At 43.2% G+C, this 19,883-nt stretch overlaps 1 protein-coding gene across 1 annotated transcript in view; it reads left to right on the top strand.

The window, feature by feature from the left end:
• MAPKAPK2 (MAPK activated protein kinase 2) overlaps window positions 1–19,883 on the top strand; it is a 220,277-nt gene that overhangs the window by 142,457 nt on the left and 57,937 nt on the right. The window contains exon 2 of the mRNA XM_086923409.1: window positions 12,442–12,581. Within this exon, the coding sequence (XP_086779535.1) occupies window positions 12,442–12,581 (140 nt within the window). The remainder of the gene's footprint in view (window positions 1–12,441; window positions 12,582–19,883) is intronic.

Here is a 19,883-nt window from a genome sequence, read left to right as displayed (position 1 = left end):
AAGCAGTAACCCACTGACCTATTTACATTATCTTCACTTTGTGATCTGCATGGTACATGTCCTTAGCAGCAGGCACATTAACCCTCTGCGCTACGCGATGAATTCAAACTTCCACTAGACAATTCTCAGCTTTCTTTCTAGGAAGAACATTAATCACCGGAATGATCTTGACATTATTGTTGCCTGAAAATTGCTGCAGGCCATGAATGCAGGAGCACGTGCATTTAAAGCCATAATATGCTTGCAAACAGATGCCCCCACCCGAAGTTAGCACCAGGTGCAGTGGCATCGGTCACACCACCCTAGAGTTGGTCCTGGCTTAAGGAAATTAGTACACAGGGAGTGAGTGACCGGAGAGTGAAAGAACATAACGGAAAAAAAGAAAGCTAATTGTGGTAATTATAATAATCTGAGAGATGAGAGGTAAGGGTGAAGTAGATGTTTTGTGTGTCAGACTCTTGCATACAATGAAAAGCTGTGCATGCTATGCAAATAAGCATTCTTACAGCAAGTGTAGTAAGCACAGACATAACGCGAGAGTTTGTAGCTCCAGGAATTAATTCACTGAGCATCATCTGGATGAATTGCAAGCTGAAATGAGAAATGTTTTTGCAAGTTTCCAGTATGTAGAGAGTGACTGACCAGTGTGATGCTAGGACCATTACCACGCCCAAGTGTAGGCTTGGTGGAAAAACCGTGACAGTCTTAGCAGATTCTGCCTCTCTTTACACACGTATTGATGATAAAAATTGGCAAGGCATTTTTAGTGGGCCTGTTTGAACCCAACATCAATCCTAGTGGATATGGAGGAGTTGAAATTAATTTGCTAGGAATGCTTTCCCATGAAGGTTATCTTCAAGATACATTAGACTATTGGTAAATCCTATTTGGTTGAGATGGGAGAAAGTCTTTTAGATTGGAATCCTCAATGTGACGGTTGTATAAGATTAAACCCAAACTCCCCTCCGCATGTGATGGTAATGTGGATGGGAGAAGATAGATAGTTCAGAGATTATCCAAAATTTTTGAGGATTGCTTATGCTCTTTACTAATTTTAACCATAAGATTATACTGACGAAAGGGGCAAATCCTTGTACACAAGTTGAGTCTCCGAATTTGATGACCCAACCATCAAAATTTGAGCTGGAGAGGTTGGAAAAATACATTGGGTCTTGTAGAATAAATTGAAGCATCTGAATGTTTTGAGCCATTGGTTTTGGACCCAAACGATGGATTCAATTATACTAAAATATGTTTTACCTCTGAGACCTTAATAAAAAACTTCTTGATGAATCTGCAACTGTTGCCAAATATTGCTGACGCCATAACCATTTTGGGTAATGTACAGTTGTTCAATGTGATGAATTTGTATTTGGCTTATCAGGAATAATCCAGATCATTAACCTCTTTCATTACGCCTCTAGGGGTATTTTGATTCATTAAAAAACTATTTGGGGTACCTTTTGCAGCTGCTTGTTTTCAGAGGGTGATGTAAGTGTTATGGGTTATTTGGAGTAATTTTTTTCAGGATGTAATCCTGGTGTATGGCATGAGCAGGGGGGACAGACTGTCATGGTGCAAGTACTGCAGAAACGTGAGAGGACATGACTGATTGTAAAACATGAAAGTGTCAGTTTAGAGTGGGTATGGCGAAATATCTGGGGTATATTATTTCGGGTGAAGGTGTAAGTCCCAAATTAGATCATGTGGAGTCGACTGTCAGGTTACCTGCCCTCCCATCAGGGATCCGTTATGTAACCTTTTAGGACTAGCGGAGTATTATTCCAAGTTTCTCAGGATCTTGACTATTTTATTTCACTCTCTTAGAGCTTTATCAAAAGAGGGTGTAGAATTCAAATGGACCCCGGATTGACAACACGCTTTGCTTTCAGTGACAAAAATAAGTGTGTCAAGCAGGCTCTTGTCTCCAGCTGAGATTCCAGTCCAACCACTGCTGAAGGTGACTGTGGCTATTGTAGCAGCCTTCAGATATATTTGTATATTGCAAGTGAACTACACCACACAATGGATTTCTGAGAGGCTTTTAAGCAATTTAACTTCTGGCAATTTCCTCGGTTCCTGAAAGATGTATTTGTGGATGATGGAGCACCAAAGACCTTGGTTACAGACAACCACGTCTAGTTTATTTCCAGATAAATGGAATAATTTTTAAATGACTTTTGATCGCACATTTTAAGACCGGTTTGTATGCACCCTAAGTCAGTAGCCTGGCTGTGAGGATGATGGTGGTCAAAGATTGTGTAGAAAGAGTTCTAAATTCTTGTTGGTCTTTGACAGTGGTTTTGAAAGAAACGTTATGGTTATGTTGTAGCTGGCCCAATTTGTATAAACCATGTCACACCTTTTGTGGCTTTGAAAGGGCATGTACCGGGCACAAAGTTATGTCCAGCATGCTTGCTGGACGCATCATGGAGGAGAGTGGTTGACCGGGCTGACTTGACGAGTGAAGTACGAATCATATATGTAATTGCAAGCTGTGGTTTGACACAAAATGAGTCAAGAGCACGGTTTGGAAAGTGAGTGAGTGTGTGTGGGCTAAAAAATAAGCGTAAAAAAAGGATCTTTCTGGTTATCTGGAACCTTTTGTTGTCAAGAAAGTTTTTTAAAACGTGGTGGAGGTTGATACTGTAGATGCATGGAGTACGTCTAGCCTTGCCAGAGAAGCCATGATTTGTACTTTGCACCTATCCCAGCTTCAGTACAGAACTCCCATTTAGAGGAAAAGTGCAGTTGGGGGTGGCACGTTCTTGGAAAATCCCTGTCTGGAAAAGATGACTTGCAACCATTGGATTTTGCTACCGTTTGTATTTTCGAAATGACTGTGCATTTTTCTTTTAGGATTTTTTTTCTGTTCTTACTGTATTTTATATCGCCTTTTCCTCTTCCTTTTTGTTTTAACATGTTACATTCGGTGCGTTGGGCGGAGGGGCCTGTTTGTTGTGGATTGTAATTTACTCTGTCACACAACTGTATGGATCTTGGTGTAGGCATGGAAATACCAATAAACGCCTCCACAGTAATCTTCATTACAGTTGCATCATTTTGAAAGGGGTCATCTAAAATTAAGATTGTACTTCGAGGAGAAAAGGAGTGATTGTCCAAAGGTGGAAAATTCATGATCATAATTGGGAAATAAGATAGTTTTTATTTTTACATGAGGCAAGCCTTTAAACCGTTATGGTTCGTAACCCGGATAGCTGTATTGCTTTCTTAGGACCATTAGTTAATGGCCAACAGTGACTGATGCTAAAGAGAGGTCAAGTAGCAGTAGGGCAATGACTCCGTTAGAACCTTGGGGTCTACCCAGTGGGGGATCAGTGCTGGTTTGGTGCTTTCTGGTGTGGATCTCATTTGTCTGTAAGAAAGCGGTCTTCTCAATGAGTTAACCAAGGATTGTCCGTTGGATATTGTTCTCTAGTTTGACAGGCCGGACTTTTAAAGTCCTTGATCCTGGGTGATTGGCTTGATGTTGGATGCCTTCAGGTTGCTGGGAATTTTTTAAGATGACGAGTAAGGATAAATGTTCACTCTGGCCGTTCTAGGAGAAAACCTTTGATTAGGTCTGTGGGGGATGCAAGGACGTGTGGGGGTGGGAGGACAGTGTTACTCAAACTGTTGATAGCTTTTATGGTAAAGTGATATTCTCTTTGTATAGCTACTAGAGCACAACTTTAGTCATCAGTCCTTTATTTGTTATGGAGCATATAGCAAAAGTCCTTAATTGTAAGTGCAAGCGCCTACTACTTAAACATGAAGGGCAAAATAAGTGTACCTTCGAGTATCCGTGTTGGGAAGAAGTGGTAGGATGAAGTACAGTAAGATTAAAGCCAGGACTTTGACTCTTTTTTTCATTTTTTTGCTGCTAAAGGAGGCATGGAGAGCTCAACACCCAAGAAACAAGCATTTGCAATGCAATAGGTCTCGCATTAGGAAAGTTTGAGCTATTGGTATTGTAAATGAAATTTTTTTATGTGTTGGTTTTGAAAATAGCAAAATTAATAGCTTTGTCATTTACAATGCCAATAGTTTTAACATTAGCAAACGTGACACCTATAGCATTTGTAATGCGATATGTGTTGTATTTACGTGACTTAGATGTATAACAATGGCTCTTAATTTTTTTAAATAATTAATACTTAAATAAAAGCTAATTTATAATGGCAATAGCTTCAACTTTTGTAAATAACGTTTTTGAAGAATATGTTCAGTTATTTTATTGTGACGAAAATCCAAGAACAGAAGTGAAATATTAACATCTTTTTGTGACATTTGTAATAAAGCTTGACATTTTGAGAGAACATATTTGAACCAGTTGTTGTTGAATGGTTGCACAGATTGATGCTGTGGTGACGACAAGTGATGCTGTGGTGACGACAAGTGATGCTGTGGTGACGACAAGTGATGCTGTGGTGACGACAAGTGATGCTGTGGTGACGACAAGTGATGCTGTGGTGACGACGAGTGATGCTGTGGTGACGACGAGTGATTCTGTGGTGGCGATGAGTGATGCTGTGGTGGTAGCGCATAGTGATGCTATGGTGACCCCTAGTGATGTTGTGGTGCCCCCGAGTGTCAATCAGTCAGTGTCAAAGCCAATAGGTCTCTCTTTTGGCATCTTATAAGTGTTTAGCCATGCAACAGTTGATGTTGTTGCACCAAGGATATTATGCTGCATAACTAAATGCTTATACGGTCCAAAAGCGAGACCTATTGGCTATGCCAATGCTTGTTGTGTTTGGCAACCAGTTTGAGACTGGTTACCTTCTCACAAAGCTTCATACATCTGGCACCTAGTCTCTAAAGGCTCCCTAACACCGAGAGGTGGTGCTCCATTGTACACAGCTGCTTCACAGTGCCACGGCAGGTGGGCACAAGGAAGGCCCTGATTGCACCTAAAAGTTTAAAAATGGCCTTGTTCCTAAGCGAAAGGGAGTGCCAAAATAGCAAAATACAATTTATCTGAGTTTCTGAAAACACTTCTACCAGATCTATAAACACCATGGGGCTTATTTACAAGCCCTTGAGCTACGTTTGCGTCACTTTTAACATGGGAAAAGTGATGGAAAAGTGGCGCAAGGGGCTTGTAAATCTTCCCCCATGTTGTTCTGTCTAGCGCACCTTAGGTTTGTTATGTTCATGCAGTAAGATTATTCTCTGACAGGCTCTCTGCTGCCTCCTGAGGCAGGTATGTACTAATTCAAATACCTAAAAGTAAAAAGAATTAATTGACCTCATATGCAGTAGTGAGCCCAGAAGTTGCATGTGTCTCACAGATTGCCTAACTTATGCCTGAGATACCGAGGGGGGAAGTTAGACTGACTGATTATTTGCTTTTTTTCTAATAGAATGTATGATGTTTTCTCCTCAAAAAGGGTTTCACAGTTCCCCTTCCAAACGCAGAAGCAGGTCGGAGCGTCATTTTTTAAAGAACATGAGCAAAGCGTAGCCCACAAGCAGGGATCCCCGAAACTGGCTGCCAAGCATGTAGAGCGTGTAAACTCTGTTTTCAGTGGGTAGGGAGAACTGAAAGTGCAGCTTTCTATTTCCTACGGATCCATGACAGAAAATACAAGCCAGGATGCCGTTCACAAGTGGAGCGTGTACTTCTGCTAGTGGTGCCAGAAAAACCACTAAAGGGCTTCCGTGCCTGGATCTGAGTAAGGTGTAGTTTAAAATAGTGCAGAAAGCTATTTCTGTGCCCGAGGACTCCTGCCGATAATGATCTATCACCAGCAGGGGGTGCCGTTTCACCCTCAGTTCCGTGCCTTGATCTTGTTTGAATGGTTCTATATGTTTGCTCTTTCAAGTGCTTGCTTGCAAGGCTAACGCCCTTTTAAATATTCACGCAAACAGTATTAATCGCTGGCTGATGCAAAGATCTGTAGACAGTCTGAAGGAAGAAAACCGGTTCAGATTGCGGTTGGGCCTACTTGGGATTTCATCATTCTAAAACAGATGAAATCTGGAGCAGTCTTTTTCTATACTAGACGTTCTCTTACAGCTTTTGAAAAGTAGGTGACACTGACTGACCTTAGGGTTTCCATTTTCAGCATACTGACTGCTCAAGCGAACTTGAGAGGGCTCATTCATTATTGGAAGGATGCTCGTGCAGCAGAGAGTGCACAGTTGGTGTGAGGAGGGTGCAAACTCTTCCTGAAGAGTGTACTCACTCTCGGAGGATGCACGCGCTCTGTGGAGACTGAGCATACATACATTTACTGGAGCCAGCCGGCTGTCTCGGAAGGTTGGCAGTGCGCGCAGTCTGGGCCGAGCGCACATGGTTGGTACTGGTTAGTTATGTGCTGTAGTGAAGATGAATGGATGTTGAAATACTGAACGTCCTTCCCCCTGTCTCTGAACCCAATAAAATAACACAAGGGCGTTTTCCCCCCTCCGCTTGAACCACAGAGCACGCAAGCTCAGATTAGTGCTGCTTATGTTATGTGGCTACATGAAAGTCGGGAGCAGTCGGCACCCTGGAAAAAGTTTAGGTGGTGAGACCCATACTAGGGGATGGCGAATGCGTTTGCGCCCTCTTTAAGCATCATGTGCAGTGTGCTGCGATGGTCACATATTTTAGGAAACAGTTATATTTGTGAACAAGCATTGGAAACTCAATCGGTCTGGTCCTGCCCGCCATGCATGCAAGCTCCAAGGCTGGGGAAGGGGTGGGGGGGGTGGGAGGGGGGAGGTTTGTGCTGAAGTGAGGAGAGGCACCCAGAGTGGGCATTACGAGTGAGTAAGCCACAGAAAACAAGCCAAACACCCGGCACGCAGTATCACAACATCCCCATTCAGCAGAGTGCGAGGGAGCAACAGGCAGTGCGGGGGCCGCCACGGAAGAAGCATGAGGCCAAACAAACTTCTCGAGGGCGGGCTGTGGCCACTTGAAATGCAGCGTGTTGCCTAGCATTGACTGGCGCAGGAAGGAAGAAGGGAAAGTGGGGTTTTGTATACAAAAACAGTAGTGCTGACTTCCCCTCCTCTTCCCCCCCCCCCCTTCCCCCCAAACGAGAGCTGCCCACGCATGCGCAGTACATGCAGCTTGCGCGTGCTCTGCGGCTCGTGCCCTTTGGCGGCGTGTGTGGACGGTGCAGACAGCGCCTGTCCCCTTCCGGGGCTCTCGTGGTGAAGATCGAGCCCCAGCACCAGAAAAGAAGTGTGGGAGCTGAAGTCCCGGGTCCCAGGAGGGGGCCCGGGTGAAGAGCAGCAGATGGCAGTGCGGGGCTCCCGTGACTGAGGAGAGAGCCCCGCGTCGTGCTGCCAGAACTATAGAGGAGCAGGAGTGCTCCGAAATCACAGCCAGCCGCCATTCAGGAGGAATCCCCCCGCAGACCGGTTAAGTGGGGGATTCTTCATTTGACCAGTGGTTGTGCCAATGAAGGCATGTTTAAGTAAAAGTGCATGCTGGCTACAGGACGCAATGGCGAGTTGGTTAAAGAACTTTTGCCTAGTTTCAAGAATGGAAAATGTGGTGTAGTTTGAAGCGATTTACGGGACTGAGAGAGAAGACTAAGGAGGCATATTTTAAGAGACAAATGTGGGTGTGTGTTTGTGACAAAAGGAGGCCGCCAAAGCACAATTGCCGATTGCCGGAATATTAACATGTAATGTAAATGCGAGTTTGTAAAGGCAATTGACACCAGTAAGACGGCCGCCAAAGCACAATTGCCGATTGCCGGAAAAAAGTGATTAACATGAAGTGTAAAGCGCGTCCACAACAAAGTAGCTATTCTCCTCTAGTAGAGCGGCAGTGCCCAGCAGAAGCTGTACAAGTGATGCAAGCCCGCCTGCAGAAGCGCGTACACCTACTGAAATCGCCGAGGGCTCTGCGCGTGCCCATCTCCTGTTCCACTTCCAGAGCACGTCGTTAACAATAGAGCTCGCTGGAGACTGCAGCGCTTCGCGCTGCTTACGCCAGCTCGACCTAAAAAGAAGCGGGGCACTTTTGTGTCGGAAAAGAAAAAAATGATATAAGCCATCTTGAATAATACTGAAATAAAACTTGAAAATTTCAAGTGTGCAAATTATCTTTATACTTGCACCAGTAGTTAAATGTATTTACTCTTTAAAATTCCCCGTTTAATTCTCTGCAAGGTGTTACCATTTGACTGATTTTGAAGAGCATATGACATTTCCCGGATGCTGCGCAGAAGAATCACTGTATTTTGTGACGCAGAGCATAGGCCCTAGTTGTTTCTTGCTTCTGTTTCCTTGCAACTGCCTCCAAGGCTAGTGCCACTCGCCTCTTGCTTGACCCACATGACAAAAAGGGTATTTGTGCCACTAGTTCTGTAAAAAGGGCTTGCAGTAACATACAGGGCTCGTACGGCGAAAGTAACATGCGCCAAATATGGTCATTACGTTTGTATGCACTCCTTCCACATCGCCATTTCTTTTTGTGCCTGTATTTTCGAGTTAATTTGTGACTTTGAACTGGTTTGGGTGTTTCTTCCAATTTCCAATCGTTGATTGTGTCAGATAGCCGCTTGGTGGCAGTACAACACCATACATCAGGATTTCAAGGCAAGGTTTGCACTTCTCTTTTGCACAATCTCTGTCTGTGGATCCTACTGTACACTCACTAACAACCCGCGTTCGCTCACACGCTCTCTAGGAACTCCTTCTTCCGTGTACCTCTTGCTCTTATTTTCTGGTCACCTATGTTGGAACTCCCAACCCGATTTGTTTGCTCCGCACTTCATATTTTCCAGACATATATTGGCAGACATAACAAAAATATTTCATTTGTGCTGTTGGCATCTCCCCTCGAACTGAGTACAGACTTTGGAGAGAGGGGTGCTGCACATATAACTGACCACTTTATTTTGTGAAAAAGGGTGCTTATTTGAAACTGGTGCACCTTGCAAACTTTAACTGATAAAGCGCCTTACAAAATGAAAACCTGGCTCTACATCAAATTGAACTAACCAATGTCCCCTTGCCCACCCCTACCCCCCCACATGCCTACCCTGCAGCTACTTTTTCAATTTTATATTTCCCCTTCAGCCCGTGACTGCATGTATGAACCTCTAAGCAACCAAATTTCCTATAATGAACCTTGAACTACCTGCCTACCCTCCCTTTGCGGGTGGTTCACCAAATTGCAATGCCAGCCAAACTTCTGAGAAGCGCTGGAAAACTTTCCAGTACCCGTTAAGCACCTGTTCCAAACGACAACGTACACATCATGAACCCTTGCCCATTTTTTCCAACAACTGAGCCTGAAGGAAAAAAATTGACAATGACCTCAGGGAACCTCTAGCTAAAGGGACGGGCAGGTGCGGAAAAACGCCTAAACTCTTACTGTCACCAGTCACCAGGTCACCTGAACCTAAAATGGTGGCAGGGATCCCAACTTAACCCTTTATATACCTTGGGCTATGCATGTGGCCCAAGTCAAAATGGTAGTTCTTGGACAGATTGAGAGTGTGGCACAGTTGGAGGGGGCAGACCTCCCTGTGGTCAGCTGCCTCGCAAATCCCCCATGTTAGTCTTGCTTTATGACCTGGCTATTCTGATGTCCATGTCGGTAGGCCACTAACCAGCTAACATAACTTGTAACACGGGTGATGGCAGAGTTAACCATGCTGGTGTCCTTGAAGAAATAAACTGTTGCTGGATACCTTTCCTACTCACAAGCTGCGTAGAGCGTTTTATCGCGAGTAGCTCAAACCTCTTTAATAAGGTCTTTCTCTAGTACTCTTCTTCATTGCTGCCTGGTACCTGGTGTAGATGTGTTTTGACTAAGCGCCATTGGAGCACGTTGCAGGACCTGGGGCCTCATGCTTCCACCTATAGCTCGAATACTTCTAGGTCAGCTGGAAGTGGCTTTAAGCTTCTGAACTCTAGCAGAGGGACTAGAGGTGACATTTTAGGACAACATCCACATTGCCGTATGTTAACTATGAGCCCGTTCAAGTCTGTCAAGATGAGTCTTAAACGTGGTCCGCCGTTAATCCCCTTTTCAGACAAAAAAAGTTTGCTTGCTTAATTGTCTAGTCCTGCTTGCATTGAGAGTAGCCCTTTGCTAGTGATGCTTTCAAGTTTTATGAGATTGGAAAAAGTCGCTGCCGAGAGTGGTTGCAGGCAGGATCATTGTTCTACCTTTACTTGTGAAAGGTGTTATAGAACTTTCTTTTCTGTGAGCCAAAATCCACGCAGCCTCTCCTGATTGGCAAGCCCTGAACATGCTTAGTCAAACTGCTTTGGTAAGGTGACAAATAGCCTGCATAGAGACATAGGCTATCTGATGAGGGGAGCTGTGCACTTGCAGAGAATAGGCCAGGAAGGGGGTTGCGTAAACAAACAAACTGGGCATCACAGAGAGCAGTACAGTATGGAATGTCAGCCATGCCTACTACCTCTTCCTGTCCCCCCCCCCCCCCACCCCCTGCCAGATTGGAGCCCCAGGAAGGGAATGTGCAGGAGGTCTGGACAGGGAATGTTCAGGAAAATGAGCCACTACAGTAAGTTGACTTAGCCAGATCTTACTCCCACGAAGAGCCATTCTCCATCTTAAATGTTAAAGTACTGTGCCTTGTGGGCTAAGAATGTGCCACACTTTGGAAGAAGCTGTCATGATTTTGGGTGGCACCACAGTGGACAGGGGTGCCCTCCTACTTGTCGCCCCAGCACATTGAATAAATATGTGAGACCTGCATAGCACCTCATATCTACTGCCTGCAACTACAAGAAGGACTGCCCTGCTAGAACCCTGGCCTGCAACAAGAGTACTGCTCTCTGAAAGATTGTGCCTGCAGCACAGTAAGTAACTACAGCCCTAAGGACTCTCCCTTGCTTCAAAAAGAGAAGGAATGGACTTCCGAAAACAACTGGTTAACAGAGCTTCACCTGCATAATCTCTAGCAAGAAGAACCCAGCTAACCACCTTCAGCTGGAATTTAAAGGATTTGACAAGGTGCATTGTGGTAACTGAAGTCCCAACTTCCAAGGAGCAACTCAGATTCTGGAACCTTGACTTTTGTTTGTGGACACTTTGAACCCCCAAAAATAACTTCAGAAAGCATCTCCTGAAGTTTGGAGAATTTTAAGAATAAGGTGACAGACCCGACCTCAAGTGTCACCCCGAATACGTCGAACCACAACACGGCCTTGATTTTAGGTTCGTCCAGCTGAGCTTTGGAGCTCAAGACTTCCAGGAGTTGTCCTGTGGCTTCCGCGGAACTAAGCTTACGACGCTGCTGCGAATCCGGCCTGCTGGAGAGGGTCGATGAAAGTTGAGAGAAAATCCTCCAGAAAAGTTTCTAAGTGCTAAGGTAACATTTTGACCGAGGCATCACGCTTTGTGCATCCGACCAGGGCTCCATCATAGTCCGCCTCAAACTTTGACTTTATCTCGATAAAGCCTGACCAGTTGTCCCAATTTGGCAATATTGTTTTTTAAGCACTAGGAAGTGTATATTCTTTAAGAACTCATATCACCAGTTCCGTACATTGGATTTTTGTTGTTTTGTTATCATTTTAAAGATAAACAGATTTCTTATTTTTATAAATTGGTGTTAGACTTTAATTGTGTGATGTCTCTTGCTTATTTGTATTGGTGATTTTTTTAAATGCTTTACACACCTGTCTTCTAAGTTAAGCGTGCCTGCTGATTGCCAGCTACCAAGGGTTGAGCAAATTAATAATTTGAGACCTTGTCTGGACCTGGACCTTATGTTGTGTTGGTGGCCTTTTTGCTAGTGGTAAATACATACTTAACCTATGAATAAGCCACCTTCCAACAATGGGCATATTATTTATGCATTTTAAGGCATTTGCCACGATTTCCTTGCAAAAGTGTTTTGGTAGTGAGTGCTCTTGTGAGCATGCTGATGACTTCTGTATGTCCTGTCTTCCTTTTTGGCTGTATTTTCTCTTATGTTTGTGTGCAGTGTTTAAAAAACACAGTCGAATATGATGTTTGCGCGTTGACAAACAACTCTATGGCAGATCTTTGGTATGTTGGATGTGTGTGCAGTGTTTTTGTGTAATGTATTCTGCAAGATGTTAGGTAGCCACTAGGTGGGATTGGGAGAAAGTGCTTTGCTGGCTATTTAACAACGTATATGCTCTGTGAGATGGAAAAAACAAATCTTTATACGGTTTTGTGAACGAAAAGTTTCTAGTGCAATAAAATGTGTTTACAATAGGCTGAGTTTAACTCTTGCTGATCATTTGCGTCACCTCATGTTTATGGGTGCTTGGAAAAGCAGTGATGGGTACATTTAGGAAAACACTAATGGTACAGAAGGAAAATGTCCTTTGTGTGTGGTCAATTCTATACATCTTTTTCTTGATCTTGATAAATTGAATTGCATTGAAAATAAATTGCCTCTGGAGTTTGCGGACCTGTTGATGCTGGCTACGGCCATTGTGGCAGTTTCTTGAGACTGACTCTGTTATTTCTCTCTTCAGATGCTGCAGGACTGCCCTAAAGCGCGCAGGGAGGTTGAGCTGCACTGGAGGGCATCACAGTGTGGGCACATCGTGAAAATCCACGACGTCTACGAAAACCTCTACCAGGGCCGCAAGTGCCTTCTGATCATCATGGAATGGTAAGCTTACTCAGAGCTGGGTAATGGAGTGTGGGCACGAGCAGGTATCTAGGTGTCTATTGGGATGTGCTGCTCTGGGAGAACAGGAAGAGGTCTTGCAGCACAAGGCTGGTAAGAGTAATGTTAGAGCATGTACATGAACATGCACATATAATTGAAAGGGAAAGAAGACTGCACTCCAGGTAGGGATGAGCAGTTTAAACTTTGTTCTTTAGAGCAGACCACGTTTTATAGCTGGCTCTGTATAGTCCACAGGCTAGTAACAGCATGCATTTGTATTTTGCCACTTTTCTAGGTCGAGCCTGGGCAGCACATGTGCTGCTCTGCGACGCATGCTGTATTAGAGTATAGACTTGAAGCCCCACCCCCTCTCCTCCCATATTTGTCATTGCATTGTGCCAATATCCCTTATAAATGCTGGCTTCTGATTAATTAATAGGCATGTGTGTAAATGTAAAGACCCGCCTTAATACCGCCTTGTCTTCCTTTGTAACCTCCCATGAGGATTGGCCCTTTTACTTCTGTTGTTACACACTAGTTCTTATTTAGTCTGTTTTATTATGAGTTTCTCCTTCTGCAGGAACGACATGCTTTCCTGCAAGAGTCGGAGCACCATGCGCGCTTTCACTTTCCAAGCAGCACGGGACAATGGCAGTTGCTTATTTAAAATTAAATAGGTCTTCCACTTACAAGAGTTTTAGCTATTGGCATTGTAAATTACAATGCCTTTTATTTATGTGTTAATTATCAAAACAGATAAATAAAAGTCATGTCATTTACTATGCCATTAGCTTAAACTCTCGCCAATGCCTACCTATTGCTCTGCAAATGCTTGTTTTATTGTACTGTTGGTTCTAGGTATAGTCATTGACTTTTGAGATCCACATCTGTCACTCTATCGACTGCACCCCAAGTTATACTTTGGCGTGTGTAAGTAATATTACAGGTTTGGGCGCTTTATTGCCCAAAATGCAGGGTTATAAACCCATATTTCAGAGGCAATTCTGAAATCGGGAAAATATTTGTTTACCCTACAGACTACTTAATCATAACAGCCCCCAAGCTGCCATGCAGAAATTTAAAGTTGTCATGGTTACTAGGATTATGCAACAAGGAGGGCCACATTTTGTGACCAGGTTATTTAAAAGTTCAACCAAAAAAATGCAGGTTCTCTCGGTCTTTTATAAATGGAGCTAGAAACTAATTTGTGACATCTGCAAATTTGTCAGTTTATGTGGCCAATGTGGAGAATCCTTAATATGCATTAAAAGCTGCAGATAAAGATTTCCATATATATATATCCACTGCCCCTTGATGTGGTCCTTTGTTTTATCAACCATTTATTTATGAAAGGTAAACTGAACCAAAATATTACAATTAAAGTTGGTGCCCATTGTTTATTTATTTTATTTATTTTTATTTGTTTAGTTTGTATAGCGCAAACAGCTACCCAACAAAGGGTTTCCCGGCGCTTGTGATTCAGTGAAGGGAGTTGGACAGCTGACTTAGATGTTGAACAGCCAGGTTTTTATGGCTTTTCTGAATCTGATATAGTTAACCTCTGAGCGCAAAGCTTGTGGCATGGAGTTCCATAGGGAGGGACCAAGGTAAGCAAAGGATCTGCCTCCCATGCGTGATAGTCTTATTTTGGGCACAGCAAATTTGTTCGCTGTTGCAGATCTCAGCGTCCTGGATGGACAGTAGCGTTGTACCAGACTTCGCAGATATTTAGGAGCTTTGTTTGCTGAGATTTTATGCATAAAGCATAGTGATTTGAATTTGATTTTGTTCTCAATTTTTAACCAGTGCAATGAGTTTGGTAGTGGGTGCATGGATAGGAATTTTACCTAACAGTCTAGCAGCAGCATTCTGCACAGTTTGTAGTTTGCGGACTGTGGCTTTGTTGGACCCTAAGTATAGTACATTGGCGTAGTCCAATCTGGATGTTATTAGGGCGTTAATGACAGTTCTTTTAGTATGATCTGGTAGCATCCAGCAGATTTTCTTTAGCCACTTCAAGATGACGAAGCAGGTGGCTGATGTTTTGATGGCCTGCTGGTGCATACTGAGTGTGTCATCAACCACAAAGCCAAGGTTTCGGGCCTGGTTAGTTGGAATAGGAAGAGAGCCCATTTCCGGGGGCCAGTGTTGGGGTCCCCAGAGTTCTTTATTTTTTCCTAGGATTATAAGTTCGGTTTTTTCACCGTTCAGTTTTAAGAAATTATTTTTCATCCATCCAGCAATTTTTGTAAGCCTTGTTCTCAAGATAGAAGGATCATTATTGCCTGTTGGTGGAAGGGAAAAGAGAAGCTGAGAGTCATCAGCATAGGAGAACATTATCAGCCCAGTATCCTTAGCTATTTTAGCAAGAGGGCTCATATATAAATTAAAAAGTAGTGGGCTTAAAATTGAGCCTTGAGGGACTCCATGTTTAAAGGTATAGGTATCAGAGTACGCAGAATTTGAGAAGATTTGAAAAGTTCTATTTTCAAGTAAGGATGTGATCCAATTTAAAGCAAGGCCACAGATGCCCATTGAACGAAGAGTTTTTATTAGTACCGCATGTGAAACAGTGTCAAATGCGGCACTGAGGTCTAAAAGCACCAGTGCCACTGTTTCACCCTTGTCTATCATTAGACGAATATTTTCTGTTACACCTAGGAGAGTGGTTTCTGTTGAAAAACCTGCTCGAAAGCCAGATTGATGGGGAGGTAACAGGTCATGTGTCGTTATATAATTTGAAAGACAGCGGTGGACATGCTTTTCTAGAATTTTTGCCAAAATAGGTAGGAGAGATATTGGTCGGAAGTTTGCGGGTACCTTCGGGTCAGCATTAGCATTTTTTTAGAAGGGGATGGATCATGGCATGCTTCCACTCCTGTGGAACACATTCTTCTTGCAAGGATTTATTTAGAAGGTCTGTGATTTTAGTTTTAGTTTTAGTTTTAGTGATGTTAGTTGCATTTGAAGATTACTGGGTATTTACTGTGAAAAAGCGAACATAAACATGTAGTAAAAAAATGCATAACCGGTAGCATGTGTAATAGGGACCTATATTGCCGTTTTTGTGTTCTGGGGACATTTATGATCCATTATGCATTGTTTTTTGTCATTTTAAGAGTTTTCTTTAGCAAGCACAAGATTGAAGTTACGTACATCTGTACAAAAATTATCAAATATTCTTTTCCATAAAAATGTATAGCGGAGTTTAAACAGTTAAAATCCACAAAGGTTTGCAGTGGTTAGAGACGCGTGTGCAAAAACCTATCTGATTCATGCCTCAAGTGCAACTTATGACGCGGAATTTCGATTTACGTTTGGCTTTTTGTGCATCTGATCCAGAGTTGAAATTTCTAATTATTTTTTAACTGCAAGGGACACACAGGAATGTGGAAAGTCTACTGTACCAGTGCATTTTCCTTTGTGTGCTATCGATTAAACTGTATAAAGCGAGACTTGCAGGTGGGAATGGAGAGTGTCTATATCAAATGAAGCACACAAGGACAGCAGCGTTCATTGGTGCGGTGGCACAAAAGGGTGGGAGGGCTCAGTGCACCCTAATTATGGCTGTATTACCTTCCCGAGTAGGGGCAAGGATGGCCTCTTTATCTGCTTGATATATGGCCATTAGTGCAGCATGTTTCTGGGTATTGAACCCCCCCAAAGATCGTGTAACTTCTCGTGTCAGGAGTAAGTGCCTTTCCAACAGTAGTAACTTTCAGGAATGAGCCTGCCTCCTCGTCTATGGTGGGTATTACAAGGTAGCTGTAATTGTTACAGAAGTCATCACACCCCTGGAGCCAATGCAACCGCACCTGTTGCATAACTGCTTTCCAGGGTGAGAAATGGAAGTAACCACCACTATTTTTCCTCAGAGCGTTTTAGTGAAAACGTTTTGCCACAGAAAACAGTAGTTTTTTAATGGAGCAAAACCGATATGCAAATCAAAATGCGGCCTTGATTTTTTTTATTGGGGTTTCCTCCTAATGGAAAACTTGCATGAGTCTATTTGCAAGTAGGAAAGTGGCAAATCTGATTGTGTCTAGATTTCAGAAATTATCCTGTGATTCTTTGAGACTCCCCAAAAATATTGAACTTTCAGATGTTTGCGATAAACTAAGTTTTTTAAACATGGTGTATGCCCCAGGACTGATTCAGAATCATTTACAGTCAGTCTTTAAGCTTTGGTGGTCATCAGATGTTTCGTAGGAACGGTGCTACAGGTTTCTTTTTTCCCCCGTTAAAAAGCTCTAAAACAAAGTGCTTACAATAGAGATAAAGCGGTGTAGTTCATGGCACCTCGGTTAAAGACACTTGCTATGAGGTGAGATTAGTGTTGTAGTAGGAAATTTTAAATAAGCTTAAGTCTGCTTCAGAAAATTCAGGCATGAAAAAGATTAGAAATGTAGTTCGATGCGGTCCTAATTTCCCCATCAGTCTGTGTTCAGACATCTGTGCCATTCGCCCGATGTATGGAGCTTTATCCTGCTAATGAAAAGCGGGTCTGATTTTCCTGTATATCTTGTTCTTTGAGCAAAAGCAACTTGTTCTAAAGATCTCCAACAACACAGTACTGGATGACGCAGCTCTGGAAAAAGCAGACTTTTGTTGCGTAGCCCAGTTTTAGGTCTCGGCTCTAGACAGCGCATATGTTGTCTTGAAAGATACATGTTGTATGTACTTTGTGGGCTTCAGCCTGCCCTTAGGCTTCCCATTTGCTGGCTCCATCGTCACTCTCCTAATCTTTCTCCTCATATGTCCATGGCATTCATGTGTCATGCCTCTACCTATGTTTAGCCCTTCACAAAAGCATGGGCAAATTACTACTATCCATCTACTCCTCCCATTTAATGACCATTTTAGGAGCTTATCTGTATTTGTTTTAGAGCCCGTCTCAGGAGGGGTCATATTTTCACTCTCTGAGCGCCACTATGTAAACAAACCTGTAAATCATGTTTTTACCTAATTTTCTGTCCCGTTCCCCCCCCCACCCCCCCAAATTACCCTCCTCCCGCTGTCGCTTTCTCCATCCCACTTCCCCAGTGTCTGTTTGCCCTGTGCTTACTCGACTGTCGTAAAATGTCTGTCCCCCTCTCTGCATTTTATTTGTCCCACCCCCAAACACCCTCCTCCCGCTTGCTCCCTCCCGCACCGCCATGCCTGCATGCCCTGTGCTTCTTGGTCCGTAAAGGAACTGGCTTTTAAATCATGTTCTTGCTGTGTTTTTCAAGCCACAGCACGTTTTTCAGTTACCACAAGAGCATTCGCTGGGAGCGAGAAAGAAAGTGACCCCTTTGTTTCAGCTGCCTTTTACTCACTCATCCTCACCATCCTCCACACCACTGAGGTCTTAACTGGCTCGCTGGTTACTAATAAAACAGGCTGCAGGAAGCGCTAGTTTCAGTTCACTGGATTGTCATAGTACGTCACCACCAAATACACACCTTGGTATTGGAGTGCATCTGTATAGTAAGCGTTTTATATTTTAGAATTCAGTGCACAATATATCGACAATCCCCTCCGTGGTCTCCATTGTCTTACAAGGTCACATGACTGTTTTGTTTCAGCTGCCCTTCACTCACTCACTCCCACCCCCACTTCCACCACTGAGATAGTTACAAACAACAGAAACACATCATAACAGGCTTGCTGGTTACTAATAAAATAGGCTGAGGGAAGGACTTGATTCAATTCACTGGATGGTCCTTATAAAGCGCCACATGCCACCCACTGCACTCCTAGGCGCTGGAGTGCATCTGTATAGTAAGTGTTTCGTAGTTTAGAATACAGCACATGGTATAAGCAAGCACATAGTTTATTATGTTTCAGAATTACAGGTTAAAAGCAAATGTTCAGTAAAAGGCTTATTGTAATATAAAATAAAGGTATTTTCAACAGACGCACCCTGCCTTTTAGATGTTGGTTTGGTAATTGTTGATGCCAGCACACAAGTAAATTCACATTGCTCAGATTTTCAAACTGCAACGTATCAAGAGTCACCAAAGAGGCACTTTGCAAATGCACGTTCTCTAAACCCAGTATAAACCATAAAAACAGCTGTAAAAATAATACAATAGTATTACTTAATGGCTGACATTTCTAAGTACTGCAAGAATGTGTTAATGTTACACAAATTAGCAGTATTAATTGTATTACAGCGAGTTATCCCTGCCAGAATCCGGCCACATGACCCAGTGATAACAGTATAGTGGCCTAATGAGCTGGCTTATCCCTTTCATGTAATGGCCTTGACATCTAGGTGGTTGCTGTAAATCCAATTTACTGACAGGAAGGGAGGTATATCCAGACTATACCATGTTTATGTCTAGACTCAACAGTGACCCACGAAATACCATGAAGTAGCAAGAAGGAATAGATTTAATCAAGGATTCCTGAATTTGAATCCTTACATGCAATGATGTCTGCATTCTGATGATTGATGGCATGATGCTTCTAGCCAGTCGGGTAGCTCATTGGGTTGAATGCCTGCAGCAGGAATGTGTCTGTGTGTGTGTGTAACATGCAAGTCACAAGTATGAATTGCACTAAGGCAGACACACTACCTTCTGTTCTTTGGAGGTGAACAAAATAAGTATCCTGATCTTACTAGGTAATTTTGGCAGCACTCGTTTGAGACATTTCTTATTGTCTTTTGCTCTCTATCGAATGGTAAGTTTAATTTGGGCTGGCTTGTTCGTGTATGCCTGTGGTTACACAAAGGAGTAATGGTAGATCAGTTTTGGGCGCTTGGGTGCTGCTTCTGCCCGGGTAACACTTACCATCTGGCCTTGCAATGCTGAAGCACATTGACACTGACCAAGACCATTTGGTTTTGCCATGGTTTTATTTGCCATATGCTACAAGAGGGTGGTAATGGTCCCTCCTGTTTGATTAGTCCCACTGGATCCTTTAACTAGATCACTTTTCAATCACATTGCTCGTATCACTCAATCCATACCCTCCTGTTTTCCAACACACACAGATCTGTAACTAACCCACCAATGAAAGCAAAGCTTAGAGAGGCAATCCAGTTGATAGCCACACATTTAAAAACCGTTCTCCTTTATTTATCTCAAGCTCCCCATCCTAACTACAGTTCTTGGAATCTCATTTTCCGAATTGTAACAGTACAACATAGAGATGGACAAGCCACTGAAGGCTAGAGCCAGGCTCGAACCAAATGCTGGGCTCAGCTCAAGGCCCTCTTGGACCTTCAAGCCCAAAAAGAGGTGGGTTTTCATGTGACTTCTACCTGCCACATGCGCTCTACCCTTGTGTTGCAAGAATTAAAAACTAAGCCTA

This window comes from Lissotriton vulgaris, chromosome 5 (genome assembly GCF_964263255.1).
Source record: "Lissotriton vulgaris chromosome 5, aLisVul1.2, whole genome shotgun sequence".
Lineage (NCBI taxonomy): Eukaryota > Metazoa > Chordata > Amphibia > Caudata > Salamandridae > Lissotriton > Lissotriton vulgaris.
This window is presented reverse-complemented; position numbering and strand designations above follow the sequence as displayed.